The sequence below is a fragment of the Lepidochelys kempii genome, chromosome 2 (assembly GCF_965140285.1).
Source record: "Lepidochelys kempii isolate rLepKem1 chromosome 2, rLepKem1.hap1, whole genome shotgun sequence".
Lineage (NCBI taxonomy): Eukaryota > Metazoa > Chordata > Testudines > Cheloniidae > Lepidochelys > Lepidochelys kempii.
In genome coordinates, this window is record NC_136381.1 from 105,893,949 (window position 1) to 105,912,145 (window position 18,197).

Consider the following 18,197-nt stretch of genomic DNA (forward strand, 5'->3'; position numbering starts at 1 on the left):
GGGTGTTGTAGCTTCGATGCCTGAGATCAGAAAAAGACAAATAAATTGGTCTGCAAGCTGATAGAAAAATCCCAAATACAAAACAGCCAAAGAAGGGGGCAGGGAGAACAGGAGATAGAGCCGAACCACGCCGATATAGATAGTTTTCACACATTAAAGCATTTCATCATGAATAAAGAGGCCTGATTTTCCTTTTGAGACAGGTTTCGGCGAGGAACTTCACAAGCCAGTGATGATGTTGTACCATGATCCTGTCATTTAGGGGAAGACAGTGTGGCAAATGGGAATGAATCAAAAAGACTTTTCTTTGTGTGTTGAAGTGGAAGTTGAGTCATTATCATTCATCACCAGGCTAGTTAGTGCTTATTCGGGTGACAGATATTTTCTGGAAAGAAAACAGCTTTTGATGCTTTTTAATTCCTGAAAATAAAAGAAAAAAGGGCTGTCAAAGTAACAGACATCCGGATGGGGCGATTGAAAACAGTGCACAAGGAAATAACTTTAAATCCTAGGGGAAATGAAGTACAAAAGGAAAGGGCTATAATAACCAGGACAGTTTTCCTTGTTCCTTAGTGTTTCAGAAACTTTGTTAAAGGGCTAAAACTTTCTATGCTGAATTTACAAATGAGACACATAGACAGGGCCGTACACAGAAGTTAGCATCTTCTTATAGGGTATTTTCTCCTGTATTTCCTTTTAGGGCAGTTGTGTATCTTGAATAATCCCGTGTCCTCGTGTACGACATCACCAATCCTGGAGTTTATTTGAATCAAACACAGAAGCCTGAGTAAAAAAGTGCAAGACTCTTTTGCCCTTCGTTAGTCCTTATAGGTTGAAGTCCTGGCCTCATTAAATTCAGTGGGCCCCCCCCAATTGGGGTGTGTCTACACTGCAACTCGGAGCAACTTTCCCAGCCCAGCGAGACAGATGCAGGCTGGCAGCACTTGAGTGAGCGTGTTAAAAACAGCCGTATGGAAGTTGCAGCTCAGGCCGTGGCTTGAGTCCAAGCCTGTTCCGGACGCCCGGGGTCCGAAGCTGGGGGGCTAGTCCATCTGATTTGAGCCTCCTATCACTCCCACTACTTCCCGAACATAATCTGTTCTTCTGGAGGCAGCATTATAAGTGGCGTGAATTTTCTCCAAGCCACCTCCCATTCCTCAACATCTACACTGCTATTTTTAGTGTGCCAGCTCGAGCTGAGCTAGCGCTAATCTGTCTACCCAGGCTAAGAGGCATGCTCCCCGCTACAAGGTAGACATACCCTTAGTGTTAAAGGGAAACAATAATGCAAGAGTTGCCTTAGCTGGCGGATTTTAGTTCTCAAATCCAGATGTGGTTCTGGGAGTCCTCCCACAAAACTTCAGTTTTTAAACAAACAGACGCAGCCTAGGAAGCATTTTACTGCATAGAAATAAATGTGTACCATTCCCTTCTGCTCTTCACTGTTTCTATTTCTCCTTCACTTCTTCACCTTTTGTTTTTCTGTCTCCTTCCACCCATCATGGTAGCTCAGCTGATTTGAGCCTCCTATCACTCCTACTACTTCCTGAACAAAATCTGTTCTTCCGGAGGCAGCATTATAAGTGGCGTGGATTTTCTCCTGGTAATCCTCTCTCTTGGCGGTAGCTTCTCTTTTCCCCTCAGACTGATTCCTTCCCCCCGCAGCTCCACTCCACCTCACTTTTCCTGTTCTCACATCTCTCTGCTGCTGCTATTGTGCTGATTTATTTTCTCGTTCCTCCCAATCCCACCCTCTACTTGTCTTCCCACAACGTTGCCTCCCATCCTTTTCTTCCTTCTTCTGTGTATTATTTATATTACAGTGGTACCATAGAGGCGCCAACTGAGATCAAAGATCAAACCCCATTGGGCTAGACATTGTAGAAATACATCATAAAAGACGGTCGCTGCCCTGAAGAAATTATAATATCAGGGCCTGTCTGCACAGGAGGTTTAGTCCATACTAATTCGAGTTAGTGCAGATTGAAAATGCCTGTGTGCACATGAAACAAAATCATTAAATCCCTAAACTCCCTATTTGCTGTGAATTCTAGAGTCTTCTTTCAATGTGTACTAAGTTTGATGCAAATTGAGTTAGTGCAGACTGCTGTTCATGTGGACACACTGCTGCTGCTCATTACTTTGGTAGTCCTCCAATGGTTACCCCACACTGCTTTGTGGGCATCCATGAGTGACCTGTGTGCCCTCCCCTGCTTTGGGGGTCAAGTTGACCAGATGCCCCTCTCCCATTTAAAAACTGGCGCAGGGCCAAGACCGGCTCATTTGCTTCTGGATTCCAATATATCAGCATTGCAATGCTATTACTCCAGAGTCCTCACAACATGCATCGAGCAGCCTCTTGGAGCCCTGGTGAGATCTTTGGTCTCCTCACCATGTGGGGAGAAGTGACAATGCTGGCAGCTCTTGTGGCCAACCACTTCAATAAAAAAAATACTGTTCAAGGAGATCTCAAAGTAGATGGCCAAAACAGATCATAACTGGGTACCTAAAATTGCCATATAAAGAGCAGACAGCTAAGAAAAATATACAGAGCAACCAGCAATGACCTATCCATTTTATGAGGAGCTGGATGGAATTTTTTTACCTAATACCCTTGTGGAGACTTGAGCCCCTGATGGTGAGCAAGAGTCACTGGAAGAGGAGGAGGACAGTGAAGAGTCTCGTCAAAACCCAGGAGCTAGAGGGTGGCTGTAGAGGAAGCCAACCTGATTCCCAACCTGCAACTGGGGAGATCCTTCAGATCCTGCCAAGGGGGTTCTTAGAAAATAGGTGTGCATCTTCTGTCAGTACAATTTATTATTATGCTACATTGCGGTGCTAACTTCCATTCTGGGTGCTGAAAAGTTGCTGCCATTTTGGGCAGATGTGAGCTAAGAGCTGTTTCATGTTTTTACAATCACTCTGAGCAAAATTTATAATGGTTTTTTTTCAAGCTTTATTTTTGTCTGAAATGGCGTAAATTGTGCAATTGAAACCATTGAAAAGTCACATGAAATCTGCAGTGCCTGCATGGTACACTGAAGACATGCAGATTTTCAAAAGTAGTAGAAATATAAAAGCACAGTCACAAGACAAAATAAAGAGTGCAATAACATGCCACTTCTACCATGCATAAAAGCAACGATGTGCTTTAAAATAGGCAATAATAATCACTACTGCACTCATATTTGCTCCAGAGTAACAGCCGTGTTAGCCTGTATTCGCAAAAAGAAAAGGAGTACTTGTGGCACCTTAGAGACTAACCAATTTATGTGAGCATAAGCTTTTGTGAGCTACAGCTCACTGCATCGGATGCATACTGTGGAAAGTATAGACGATCTTTTTATACACACAAAGCATGAAAAAATGGGTGTTTACCACTACAAAAGATTTTCTCTAGAAAACCTGGATTTGTGCTGGAAATGGCCCAACTTGATTATCATACACATTGTAAGGAGAGTGATCACTTTAGATAAGCTATTACCAGCAGGAGAGTGGGGTGGGGGGAGAGAAAACCTTTTGTAGTGGTAAACACCCATTTTTTCATGCTTTGTGTGTATAAAAAGATTTTCTATACTTTCCACAGTATGCATCCGATGAAGTGAGCTGTAGCTCACGAAAGCTTATGCTCAAATAAATTGGTTAGTCTCTAAGGTGCCACAAGTACTCCTTTTCATATTTGCTCATAACTCACCTACTGGATGGTGAAGTGAATTAATTGCTGTTTAGTGTTTTTGTCATTAAAGGGTATGGCAGAATGGTACAGCCACTATATCAACAAGACAAAAGTCAATTGGGATTCACTGCTCTTGCAAGAATAAGAAGTCCTAATAGCAACAAAAAAAAAAAAAAAAGTGGGAGATTACTTCTCTAAGGCTCCAGTCCTTCAAACAGAGACATGAATAATTGTATTCAAGTGAGTAGTCCCACTGAAGTCAGTAGGACTATTCAAGTGTATACACTTAAGCACGAGTTTGCTTCCATCGGGCAGAAACTTACAAGGCAAGAGGATAGTCATTCAGGCAGGCATAAGATCCCCACAGACTCCAGGAGTAAATCTACTTGCTTCAATAATTCTGATATGAGAGAAGTGACATGTGGCAGATATAAACAATCAGAAAAATCACCAGGGTTGGGTTTTACATTAAAATATTTCTGATATTCAACTCTAAATGAGATTTGACTTTTGGTTTTATCGGTGTTCTAATTTTGTACCTCTGCTCAGAGCATGAAGGTGATTAGTATCTTAGGATGGTGATGCACCACGACTGGTGACTCAAGGAAGCTTAACTATGAGGGCACCACCGTACAGCCACTGATGCATTCTTGTTAATGAGACAGTGACAACAGCTGAGTTCAGTGTTAACTATATCTATTCAGCATGTACTAATTTTCAAACGCAAGGAAAAAAAGTGTTATCACTCTTAATATGCTAATTTAAAAAGTGTTCACTGAACACATGACACTCATAAAGCACAGTGGTATACTCCAGTTGAATTGTCCCTTTCTATAGAAAGATGAATGCAAATTATTCCCTGGTTCTATCATTGCCACCAACAAACATTCACAGTCATATGCAAAAACACCCCCACACTCATCTTTTAAATAATGTGCATGCTGGGCAATGTTGCTTTAGAACAGTATTCACTGCAATCAGGCTGTGAATGCAGTCTGCATTCTGATCTGAGTCTGTGCTGTCTGCATCTCCCCTCTAGGTTTCTTCTCTCTCAGCAAAAAGAGACACCCCACCTCAAACCCAATCTCAAAGGCTATGGCTAAAAACAAGAAGCCTTATTCATATGAATGAAACTGTTTTTGTAAGTGCAAATGCGGAAGCTGCCACCACCAAAATGTTTAGGAAACTGGTGAAAGGAAATAGCCCTCTTGTAGCCTAGAAACTAATTCAAGCATTCAGCTCTGTAGCAGCTACCTCTGGCTGAGCTGTGGCCACGATGCAGCACATAGAGGAAGATCTGACTATTCTTGGAGAAGCAGATGATATCTTCTGTGAAGGTAAAGAGACTTTTATTAAGCAGATCTTTTTAAAACACAGACTGAAGACAGGTTTGTACTTAGCTTGTATTCTGTTTCTTTGGTAAAAGTTGAAGTTCTCCACTGGCTCAGGACAGCCGCTAGGGCTCGCAGCGATAAGGTTGAAAAAGACTTGCTTTCTCTTGGTAAAATAATGGGAACAAAAGCTTTCTGGGTGCAATATAGTGAGTGAGCTTCATATTAACTAGGCAGACAGGTTACACAGTGAGGGTGTTAGCTCAAAAGGGAAAGCAAAGGGGGAGCTATATACAAAAGTGCATCTTTTGATCTAAAAAGTTACACTTTGCAAAGTAAGCTAATACAAAGGGGCCTGTGTTCAGTGATTGACACTGTGGGCCTGATTCACCATGGCCATAAGGCAACAGTGCAAAAGGCTACTAAATGAGAATGGGAATGTTTTACATTTATATTTTGCGCTCACTTTCCATTGTTGTAAAGGATTCTACCAGGTGGAGGCCAATGAGAATCAGGTCCACGGTCTCTCTCTCTTCTCCCACCACTCCCCACTGCCTTAGACACAAAGGACTTGATCCGACAGAAGCCCTCCCTGCACAGAACTCCTGTGGTCTTCTATGGGAGTTCAACACACAGAGGGTTTGCAGGATTGGTCTCAAAGATTGCTAACCTTTAAACTCAGCTGCAACATAGTTTCAGCAAACTCAGTTTAAACAGTGTTTGGCTGGTCACTTGGGATGGGGCCAAACCAAGTTATTTTAGCCTGAGTAAAGACGAGACCAGAGAGAACACATTTTAAAATCCTGTCTTCAGTGATGTGCTGTCAATATTTGAATAGATTCCCCACAAATAGCCTCCCACCCCTTACGCTGTGACATATCCCTATGCCAGACGTGCAGTGCATTTGCAGAGGCAGGCTGAGAGGTCAGAGCATTTACTCCTGTGCTTTCATTTATACACAAGTACTTTCTAATAATCATAGTCCAGGAGGGAGGCAATGCCACGCAGCAAACCAACTTACACTTAGCTGGAAATCAGAGTAGCAGCCGTGTTAGTCTGTATCCGCAAAAAGAAAAGGAGTACTTGTGGCACCTTAGAGACTAACAAATTTATCTGAGAGGAAGTGAGCTGTAGCTTACGAAAGCTTATGCTCAAATAAATTTGTTAGTCTCTAAGGTGCCACAAGTACTCCTTTTCTTTTAGCTGGAAATGTTTATGCTTTGTACCTGAAAACAATACTGAGTATACAATAATGTAGCGCAAAGTTCAGTTTGTGCCGTTTGGAAGGAATATAAATCCTCCTGTTTCAGGGCTTAAACGAACCTCTAACTATTGGGGTTCTGGAGGAAGGTTTCCCCTGTGGGCAGCCTATCCCATAATTACCTACTGTAGGGTTTCTTGTAATTCCTCTGAAGCAGCTGGTAGTGTCGATGTCAGGCTACATCATTGGTCTGATTCAACTGAATTCCTTTGGGTACAGTTTTCAAAAGTGCTTAAGACCTACTAGAAGTCAGTGGGATTTAGGATCCATAGCCACTTAAATGTTTGTGATATTTTTGTCCCGTGTTCCCAATTTGAAATGTGAGGGGTAAAAGTGAACTTTTTTTTTCTTTTTCTTTTTTTTTTGAATACCTGCATTTGATATAATGTAATCCAGTCCAAAGACACACACAGAGCATTCATGCAATCCTTGTGGACTCCATGGCTAAATCATCTCTGGCAGGAATGACTTATCAGGAGCCAGCAAAAGGCTGGTTAGTGGGAGCCAGGGGAATCATCCTACCTTCCCTTTAGTTTAGTGGCAGACTTAACCAGAGGCTCAAGAGAGCCCCCAAAAGTCTTCCCATAATATCACTGTATAGTTGTAACATGATCTGACCCTCAGCCACATTGACTGGCTAGATGGTATTAGGAATAGGTTCCCATATTTGGGGGGGTTAACGGTCCATCTAGATGAGGGCCTCTCTATTTTCCCTTTGTCCTATTTCCTTTCTTTTGAGTGAAACACAGTATTTTGCTTTTATTTTCCAAAGCACTTGGTAGTGCCATTCATGGCCTCAGTGAGGGCCCAGTGCACTCCCATAGAGTGGGCCGTGCCAGCCAGTGAGGTGCCATCTTCTGAGTCTCAGAGCATTTCCTGAGCCACCTACTCTTGAATGGAAAAGAGAGAATCAAGGGGCAGCACCCAGCAAAGGAACCAATAGCAGCATGGTTCCATCAGATTAGTGTTACCAGAGGTTAAAGGAGGCCAGAATGGAAACAGGGCCAGCGCATGAGTGACACTGATCCTTCCATGTCTACTAAGATCCATAGATACCTACGAATTTTGGAGGCTGGATCCACTGCAAAACCCACCATAGTCTAGAGAAAAGAATTAGGAGGAAGTTTAAGTTCCACGTTTCCAGTTTTCTATACTGGTTAATGCTGCAAAAGGCCTGGGTCAACATACATTTGTTTCCTGTAATTCTATGTATCTCTACAGTAATGGGATACTAAAAATATCTGTAGCTTCATAATTATAGCAAAAATATGTCCAAAATTTCCCCCTTTTTAAGCTGTAAAATGTTGATAATATTTTTTCTGGGGTGTGGTAAGGAATGTCTATCACAGACTAGAGAGGTGACTTGCAGCACATGGTCTGATAGCTAAAGCTCAGCCTGAAGAAACAAACGAATTAACCAACATGAGGAAGAGATTTTTAAGGTCAGAAGGGATCATTGTGACCATCTGGCACGGCCTCCTTTCTAATATAGGCTATAGGACTTCCCTGAATTAATTGCTATTTCAAGACCAATAACTGTGGTTGAACTAGAGCAGAGCTTGTAGAAAAACATCCAATTTTTTTTTTAAAGATTTCCAGTGATGGAGAATCGCCCATGGCCGTTGGTAAATTGTTCCAGTGGTTAATCACCGTCAGGGGATTGGTCCTGCTTTGAGCAGGGGGTTGGACTAGATGACCTCCTGAGGTCCCTTCCAACCCTGATATTCTATGATTCTATGATTTGCATTTTATTTTTCAGTCTGAATTTGTCTAGCTTCAGCTTCCAGAGATTCTGGATCTTGCTACACCTTTGTCTGTCTAGCTTTGAAAAACCCTCTATTATCAAATTCTTGTTCCCTATATAGGGAATCAAGTCACCTCTCAACCTTCTCTTTGGTAGGCTAAATAGATTGAGCTCCTTGAGTCTATCACTATAAGCCATATTTTCCAATCCTTGAATCATTCTCATGGCTCTTCTTTGGCCCCACTCCAATTTATCAACAACCTTCTTGAACTGTGGACTCCAGAACTAGACACAGTATTCCAGTACGAGTCACATTGGTTCCAAATACTGAGGTAATATAACCTCTCTACTTCTATTTGATATTCCTGTTTATACATCCAAGAATTGCATTAATCCTTTTGGCCATAGCATCAGACTGGGAACTCAAGTTCATTTAATTATCTATGAGGATCCCCAAGTCTCTTCCAGAGTCACTGCTTCCCACGATAGAGTCCCCCATCCTGTAAGTATGGCCTGCATTCTTTGTTCTTTAACCTTAACTTTGGCTGTATTGAAATGAATATTATTTGCTTGCTCTAAATCAATGACCTGTCCTCTTTATTATGTGCCACTCCACCAGTCTTTATATCATCTGCAAACTGTATCAGTAATGTTTACTTCCAAATCACTGATAACAATGTTAAATATGTAGGTGCAAGAACCAATGTCTAAGGGACCCCACCAGAAACAAAACTTGCTTGTGATGATTATTTCCCATTTACAATTACATTTTGTGACCAGTCAGCTAGTTCTTAATCTATTTAATGTGTTTCTGTATCATTCTAGTTTTTTAATCAAGATACTGTGTAGAACAAAGTCAAATGCCTTACACAAGTCTAAGTATATTATATAAGCACTATTTCCTTTATCAACCAAACTTGTAATCTCATTTTTAAAAAAGATATCTAGTTTAACAAGATCCATTTTCCATGAATGCATGTTGATTGACTTTAACTATATTACTCTCCTCTAATTCTTTATTAATTAAGTACTTATCAGCCATTCCATTATTTTGCCCAGATTCAATAATTGCCTGGGTCATCCTGTTTATGTTTTTTAAATATTAGTCCAACATTAGTACAATACATTATTTCTATTTCAGTCCTCAGTGTTCCACAGAGCTCCTTGGCCAGCTCTTTTTAAATTCTTGGATGTAAATTATCCAGATGTACAGATTTAAAAATGTCTAACTTTAGTAGCTGCAGTCTCACATCCTCCTTAGTTACAGTTGAAATGAAATGGAAAGTATTTCATCATCATTGTGCAATAAGAATAAATCATCTACTTTTTCCCAAACACAAACCAGAAATATTTATTGAATACTTCTTTGACAGTTCTATCATTTCCATTGATAGATTTTCAGAAAGCCTTTGACAAGGTCCCTCACCAAAAGCTCTTAAGCAAAGCAAGCTGTCATGGTATAAGATGGAAGTTTCTCTCATAGATCAGAAACGGGTTAAAAAAGAGGAAACAAGGGGTAGGAATAAATGGTCAGTTTTCAGAATGGAGAGGGTAAATAGTGGTGTCCCCCAGGGGTCTGTACTGGGACCAGTGCTGTTTAACATATTCATAAATAATCTGGAAAAGTGGTAAACAGTGAGGTGGCAACATTTGCAGAGAATACAAAACTACTCAAGATAATTAAGTCCAAATCAGACTGCAAAGAGTTACAAAGGGCTCTCACAAAACTGGGTGACTGGGCAAGAAAATGGCAGATGAAATTCAGTGGTGATAAATGCAAAGTAATGCACACTGGAAAACATAATCCCAACTATACATATAAAATGATGGGCTCTAAATTAGCTGTTACCACTCAAGAAAGAGATCTTGGAGTCATTGTGGATAGTTCTCTGAGAACATCTGCTCAATGTGCAGTGGTGGTCAAAAAAGCTAACAAGATGTTGGGAATCATTAGGAAAGGGACAGATAATAAGACAGAAAATAACATATTGTGTCTATATAAATCCATGGTACACCCACATCTTGAATACAGAGATTAATAAGACTGGGACTTCTCATCTTGGAAAAGAGATGACTAAGGGGGGATATGATAGAGGTCTATAAAATCATGACTGGTGTGGAGAAAGTATATAAGGAAGTATTATTTACTCCTTCTTATTATACAAGAACTGAGGGTCACCAAATGAAATGAATAGGCAGCAGGTTTAAAACAAACAAAAGGAAGTATTTCTTCGCACAACACACAGTCAACCTGTGGAACTCTTTGCCAGAGGATGTTGTGAAGGCCCAGACTATAACAGGGACTTGGTAAGTTCTTGGGGGAAAGATCCATCCAAGATGGGCAGGGATAGGCTCCCTCTGTTGCCAGAAGCTGGAGGATGGATCATTTGATGATTACCTGTTCTGTTCATTCCCTCTGAAGCACCTGGCATTGGCCACTGTCAGAAGACAGAATACTGGGCTAGATGGATCTTTGGTCTGACCCAGTATGGCTGTTCTTATGATGGATCAATACCATTGTTAGGATTCCTTTTGTTCCTGATATACTTAGAAAATTCTATGTGATACAGCTGAGAGGGCCAAACTACACATACAAGTGTATGTCCTGAAATAAGATCTTATAATTAATTTCCTTATTCTTGCATTTATATGCCACCTTTCATCTCAAAGGACCTTAGAGAGTTTTACAAATGACCACTTTGAAACACTTTGCCCATCTATGAAATGCAACCACTTCTGGTGTGAAATACAGCAACTTTTTAACAGTGCACAGACATGTTAGCAACAGATAGGAATCAAAGAATATTTATTCCACTTAAAAGTACAGAAGTTCATTTACATAAATTCTTATATGGCCTTCATCATCCTAGTACCTAAGCAATCACCAAATAAGAATTTGGGCAGAGCATTAAATTAACACACCTGCTCTTGAGAAAATGCTATTTGGTTTTGGTGACTATAAGTGTTTGGGATTTTGAGTTTATATCTTTTAGAAATACAGTACCTTGAACAGCACAAAGCTCCCTAACGCCATCATGGGGTATGAGTACACTAGAAGCCAGACCATACCCTCCATATGACCTAGATTTTCCTTATTTCCCATTCATGTACAAACTTAGCAAGCTCGCAGCCCCATGTACTTCCACATGTATAGTTAGCAACTATTGATATATCTAAACTTAGAACTTAATTACAGTTATTAGCAAGTCTTTTAGACAGCTACTCCACACTAGCCTGTACTCACTCATGCTCATCTCCCTCTCTCACCGCTGAATAGCCTGTCCGGTTGCACTTAGGGTAGCTGACCTACTTTTCAATGGTTTCTGTAAATCTAACACAAAATCCTCTTAATTCTTCCAGAGTATGAAAAAGCAAAAACAACTATTTTTGATAATATTTAGTAAACAAGAGATCCATTTTAGACAGTCCACAACTATATACATGAAATCCCAGAGGTCCTTTCCCTGCCCAGAGCTGATTTGCTTACTGGGTCATTCAACCATTCTCTCAGCATTGCCATCTACTGAAGAGCTCCTTGAAGAATTGTAATTACATTGACTGTGCACAATATGTTTTAAAAATGTCTACGAGTTTGCTTCCTTGTGAAAGTCCCTCTTTGAAGAAATAAACCTAAATTGCTTAAGTTTCATGATTGGGGTGAGTTTTACCTGAAATTAGGGTGAAAATAACACTCAATATTCATTTGATATATGTTTGTGGTAGGGAAAAAACTAGGAAAGATCCTTCCTATGATTACTGTAAGTTTAAAAGACAATTTTATATGGTTATTCACAAAAACCAATACCTTCATTCAATTCTAGTTAAGGTAAAATAATCTCTTCCTTAGCCAAAAATATTCCTTAAAAGATTATAGTTTTCTCTAATGCACAAATCTTTGAAAACCTGGAAAATCCAAGTTAAAATTCCACATGTAAAAGTAAATCATTCAAAAAGTGTAAAAAATGTACAGCTGAGGTAACACATATGACCTTAACTCTGCCTCCTTAGCGCCACATTGAGACAAGCTTATTAATTCTTACAACCATCATACAGGTTCATCTCTTTAGTGACCACAAAACCAAATAACTTGCTCTTAATGAACTGGTGTGAAGCTTTTCTCAAAGTGGCACTTCTGGGCCTTATGTTCTTTGGTGACCAGAACGATGCAGTGGAATACTTTTGAAATGGAGTGAGAGGGGGACTTTGTCAAGTAGAACACTATCTTGGAATTTTCAAGCAGTTTGTATCTTTGAGAAAATGGCAATATTCTATTGAGGACTTTTTGGTTAAAGTGAGTAAGTTTATTCCAAATGTAATTCCAAATGAACAAAGATTTTTGCATGGGAATTCCCTTAGTTTATAAAATAATGTTTCAATATTGCTAAGTGGCTGGAGTCCTTAAAGATATAGTAAGCCCTGCAGAGACTGAGGTGAAACTTTCAAGCACCACAGGGACTTCGGCAGACTTTTCACGCCACTTGGGAATGAACCTCATTCCTACTTAGACTGCCTCCTGTCTTCACATGTGGCTTCCTCTCTCCCATTCCCCATAAAAACTCCTTGCCCCACTCATAGGGGTTGCATGTTTCTCCTCCTTCCACACTACAGAGTGCATCAAATTGATGCATGTATTATCAAACTATTGAGTGTACACTTTAAAAAAAGACATATGCATTTCAAAACTATTTGTATTCGTTATGGGTAATTCTCTATGACTGTATATTTTCACAAAAACAACTTTTAGGAAGTGGGGAAATAAGTATTCAAACACCAAGGACATATTACTGAATATTCTTTACTGAAGACCAACCTCTGTCAAATGTATGAACCCTGGGCCTAGTCTATTCTCATACTTCTGGGACATTATGGACAGTTTGTACTGAAAGCTGTTATAGGTCATCACCAGCCCTACCTATCCCTTCAGCTTATCTCATGTGCCTAGAAAAGGAGAATGCTTACGGCACACTGAGCTGTAGTGACAAGAAAGAAGAATGCCCAATAGTTCATCACCAAGGCAACAGTGTTTTCTTGAAGAATATATATTTCTTAACGAAGGTTTTTTAGCCACAGGCCCAGATTTCAGCACATTTAGCCAAGGACTTTTATAGACCTTGTTATCATTCAGAACAAGGATGGATTTTTAAAGTATGTGACATATAATGTTTTCATTTTTTAATTTCTTTTTTGTTAAACCAACTCTTCATTAGTCTGTTTGTTATGCCAGTCATTGCTGATTGCGGTTACCAGATGGAAAGGTAACAGAACTAAAAAGGAGTCTGCTCTGGTTGTTAGTTCAAGGATCCACAATAAGATAGTTGGACAGGTCTGCTCACCCTTATCTCCTCCCACCCCACCCCACCCCACGATGGTTTTTAGATTTTCAAAGCCTGTGCTGTGACAGCTGGAGAATTATTTGTAACAGTGCATTAAGCTCTGTATTTTAAGTAGAAGTGATTGATTCTTTAAGGATGGCATATTTTTTTACAAAATAATTAAATCAGAGATTGTTTCTGCACTGTTGTCTCCCTCTTTTTTTAATTAAAGATCTTTGATCTTGTTTTCCTAACTCTGCCTTGATGCCAGCCTAACTGACTTCCATGACTGACACTATTTTTGGATGGATAATAAAAATAGTAATGAGAAAACCAGGCCACCTAAAATGGTAGCATTTTGCCAGCCTTCTGAGAAGAAAGCAGGGTACATATGGGCTAGTGAAGCAACTTACTAGATGTGCTCAGACAGCATTTCAGGCTGCCAAACAAGTGTCTTGTCAAAATTTGACCCAACATTGCCTTTCCTTCATATCAGCTTTCTCTAATATTTGTAGTTCCTTGTCTCAGGTACAGCTCAGTAAAAAATATAAGGGCTCTAGTGTCATACCAAATTATTAAAATCATAAAATAAATTTGGAGTGATTAAAACAGTCACTTAGCATATATACCGGTAACGTTACCCCTTTAACAATTCAGTGCACAGTTTCACAGCCTGCTGTGAACACACACCCACACAAAAACATGCTAACCATGTCTTTGTGGTTGGTGTCTTAAGGGTATGGCACTCACAAATCCACGAAGCCAGGAAGTTCAAAGTTAAGGCTAATGCTTAGCTCACATGTTTGTGTGGAAATGGAAAACGGTACAACAGCATGAGTTAAAGACAGAGGGCAGAACTGTCAAATGCTTGACAGTGTTAAAGTGGCACATAAATGTTGAAAGTGAACCTTGGCTCATAGAGCTATTTAAACTTGATTTTCAGCGGGTTCCACATAACAGCATAATTTCTTTAGGGGATCCCTACATCTGATTTTAATCTATGGAGTGTGGCCTGGTCCCATAGAATTTGAGTCAAAATTTCAAAAGCTGCAAGCTGTGAGTTGCATCGGAGGAGGGCAGCTGAGTTAGTCAAGAGATTTGAATATGGTTCCCATTATGGCTTCAGTTGAAACAATCCCATTTAAGTTTTGAATGTCACCATTTCATGGGAATGACCTTCCAAAAGGCTAGATGGATGTGTGCTCTCGAGAACATTTTGCATGCAATATAAGAGAAGGTACTTATTCCCCAAACAACCGTCTACTTTCTTGTACCCAAGATTATAGTCATTTTTTGACTGGATAACAGGTGAGACTAAAGTGCTAATGAAAAACTTGGTGGAATAGACTGGATTGTAAACTTTCATAAATGTGAACATCTGTGAATTAAGAATGGATGGACACTGACACAGTCTAACTTAATTGCCCGGCCATTAAAGGATTCAAAAGCCCAGACTTTCCAAAAAAATGGGTGCCTAAAGTTAGTCTACTAAAACTTAATTTTCAAAAGTGCTGAGCAGCCAGAAGCCAATTGGGAGAAAAAGAACAAAAAGGACCGGGTCATTCAAAAGACAGAGTAAAATAAAGAGTGGGGCTTTCACAAGTGCTTAAACAATTTAGGAGCACAAGTTCCACTGGAAGTCAGTTCCACCCTAAGTAAATAAACAAACAGTGAAATGTGGCAGCAGTAGAAAATACAAGGGAGGGACACAGAGGAATAAATACACTAGGCTGCATCTGCACTTAGAAATTTGGCAAACTCCTGCTATTAGCCTAGCAGCAGTGCAGCTCAGGTGGTGCTAACAGCGGTGGCAGTGGTATTGGAGAACAGCTGCTTGCCATTTTGCCAGTATGTTGCCTAATCCTGCACATTCTTATCCATAATGGTAACCAGTCTACATCAATGCTCCTACAGTTGCTAGACCAATGGTGGGAGAACTCCCTAAAATTCTTGCTGTAGACAAGGTCTAGTGGTGATCCCAGTGAACAAACCTGTTCATGGAGTCTCATTGTCTAGACCCATGTTAAAAATAGGGCCCTGAACTCATCCCACTGCTTCCAAAAAACAATATACCTAAAACACACTTATTCAGAACACTGCCCATAATCAGCTCATTATATGACCCTCCTTCATTAAGTGAAAGTATGTAGCAGAGACCAAAATTACATTCACTTTACAAACAGGTAGTTGCAACACCTCCAATTTCATCATCCCAGGCTCTCCTTTTAGGTGGCCTGTCTTCCTTCCTCTCCTCTTACCAAACCTAAGAGGAAGCAACAATAAAATGACAAGCTTTTGTGCAACTATTTCTGTGCTACCCTGAATTCCAAGAAGCTGTTTGTGAAAGTGACTATCCTTTCCTGAAATTTCATGGCACTTTTTTCTGAGTGTATAATCTGAAGTTTTAAAACCCCAGTGCTGGGTCACCATTCCATTAACTGGAACTCTTGGACCCAAGAAAGTGTCAGTCAATTGTCAGTCAATTCAGCAAGAAACCTGAAGTTTTCCCTAAGGGCTCTTTCCCTAAGGGTATGGAACGGCTTCCATATGAGGAGAGATTAATAAGACTGGGACTTTTTAGCTTGGAAAAGAGACAACTAAGGTGGGATATTTACTCATAACACAAGAGCTAGGGGTCACCCAATGAAATTAATAGGCAGCAGATGTAAAACAAACAAAAGGAAGTATTTCTTCACACAACACACATTCAACCTGTGGAACTCTTTGCCAGAGGATGTTGTGAAGGCCAAGACTAGGGTTCAAACATGAACTACATAAGTTCCTGGAGGAGAGGTCCATCAATGGCTGTTAGTCAGGATGGGTAGGTATGGTGTCCCTAGCTTCTGTCTGCCAGAAGCTGGGAATGAATGACAGGGAAGGGATCACTTGATGATTACCTGCTCTGTTCGTTCCCTCCGAAGCACCTGTAGAAAGACAAGATACTGGGCTGGATGAACCTTTGGTTTGACCCAGTATGGCCGTATTAATGTTCTTATGTACTGCTGAAAAGGACCTGCGGGTTGTAGTGGATCCAAAATTGAATATGAATCAACAGTGTGATGCAGCTGCGAAAAAGGCTAATATTCTGGGGTATATTAACAGGCGTGTCATATGTAAGATATGGGAGGTAATTGTGCTGCTCTACTCAGCACTAGTGAGGCCTCAACTGAAGTACTGTGATCAGTTCTGGGCATCACACTTTAGGAAAGATGTTGTGTAATGAGGCTCCACTCAGCACACTGGTGCCTCTTGCTGGCCGTCTTAGGGATTAGCTCTGCAGATTGGTACACCCTCTCCCGATGGTGCCTTGCCCACTGTCACATCTGCTTTCTGACCCACGTCACTCCAGGGACCGCAGCATCTTCCATGTCACTATCTGTGCTCCCTCCTTCCGGGGGTTTAGTATGGCAGTCCAGCCACTTTCCAGTGGCGAGAGGGGGGACCCAGGCCACCCACTACTCCGGGTCCCAGCCCAGGGACCCTCTGAACCGCAGTTACTTACTGTGGTCCTTTGCCTTGACTACTGCTGCATTTCCCTGGTCCACTTCCCTGCAGCCCCAACATCCTGCTCAGTCCCAGCAGCCCATGTGGAGCTCCTTCTGGACTCCCTGGGTCCCTGCCTGCACTGCTCTGTCCAAGGTGCTACAGGGTTGGAGCCTACTAGAGACACAAAAAGAAAAGGAGTACTTGTGGCACCTTAGAGACTAACCAATTTATTTGAGCATAAGCTTTCGTGAGCTACAGCTCACTTCATCGGATGCATACTGTGGAAAATACAGAAGATGTTTTTATACACACAGACCATGAAAAAATGGGTCTTTATCACTACAAAAGGTTTTCTCTCCCCCCACCCCACTCTCCTGCTGGTAATAGCTTATCTAAAGTGATCACTCTCCTTACAATGTGTATGATAATCAAGGTGGGCCATTTCCAGCACAAATCCAGGGTTTAACAAGAACGTCTGAGGAACAGTGGGGGGGGGGCAGGGAGGAATAAACAAGGGGAAATAGGTTACTTTTTATAATGAATCAACCATTCCCAGTCTCTATTCAAACCTAAATTAATTGTATCCAATTTGCAAATTAATTCCAATTCAGCAGTCTCTCGTTGGAGTCTGTTTTCGAAGTTTTTTTGTTGAAGGATAGTCACTTTGAGATCAGAAATCGAGTGACCAGAGAGATTGAAGTATTCTCCGACTGGTTTATGAATGTTATAATTCTTGACATCTGATTTGTGTCCATTTATTCTTTTACGTAGAGACTGTCCAGTTTGACCAATGTACATGGCAGAGGGGCATTGCTGGCACATGATGGCATATATCACATTGGTAGATGTGCAGGTGAACGAGCCTCTGATAGTGTGGCTGATGTTATTAGGCCCTGTGATGGTGTCCCCTGAATAGATATGTGGGCACAGTTGGCAATGGGCTTTGTTGCAAGGATAGGTTCCCGGGTTAGTGGTTCTGTTGTGTGGTATGTGGTTGCTGGTGAGTATTCGCTTCAGATTGGGGGGCTGTCTGTAGGCAAGGAGTGGCCTGTCTCCCAAGATTTGTGAGAGTGTTGGGTCGTCCTTCAGGATAGGTTGTAGATCCTTAATAATGTGTTGGAGGGGTCTTAGTTGGGGGCTGAAGGTGATGGCTAGTGGCGTTCTGTTATTTTCTTTGTTAGGCCTGTCCTGTAGTAGGTGACTTCTGGGAACTCTTCTGGCTCTATCAATCTGTTTCTTCACTTCCGCAGGTGGGTATTGTAGTTGTAAGAATGCTTGACAGAGATCTTGTAGGTGTTTGTCTCTGTCTGAGGGGTTGGAGCAAATGCGGTTGTATCGCAGAGCTTGGCTGTAGACAATGGATCATATGGTGTGGTCAGGGTGAAAG

The 18,197-nt window shown here is 41.0% G+C and overlaps 1 protein-coding gene across 1 annotated transcript in view; it reads left to right on the plus strand.

Annotated features, from left to right (window-relative positions):
• Positions 1-4,871: 4,871 nt before the first annotated feature.
• The window catches only part of RIPOR2 (RHO family interacting cell polarization regulator 2), a 95,127-nt gene continuing 81,801 nt past the window's right edge, over positions 4,872-18,197 (plus strand). The window contains 1 exon segment of the mRNA XM_073331852.2: positions 4,872-5,013. Coding sequence (XP_073187953.2) covers positions 4,953-5,013 — 61 coding nt within the window. The 5' untranslated portion in view covers positions 4,872-4,952.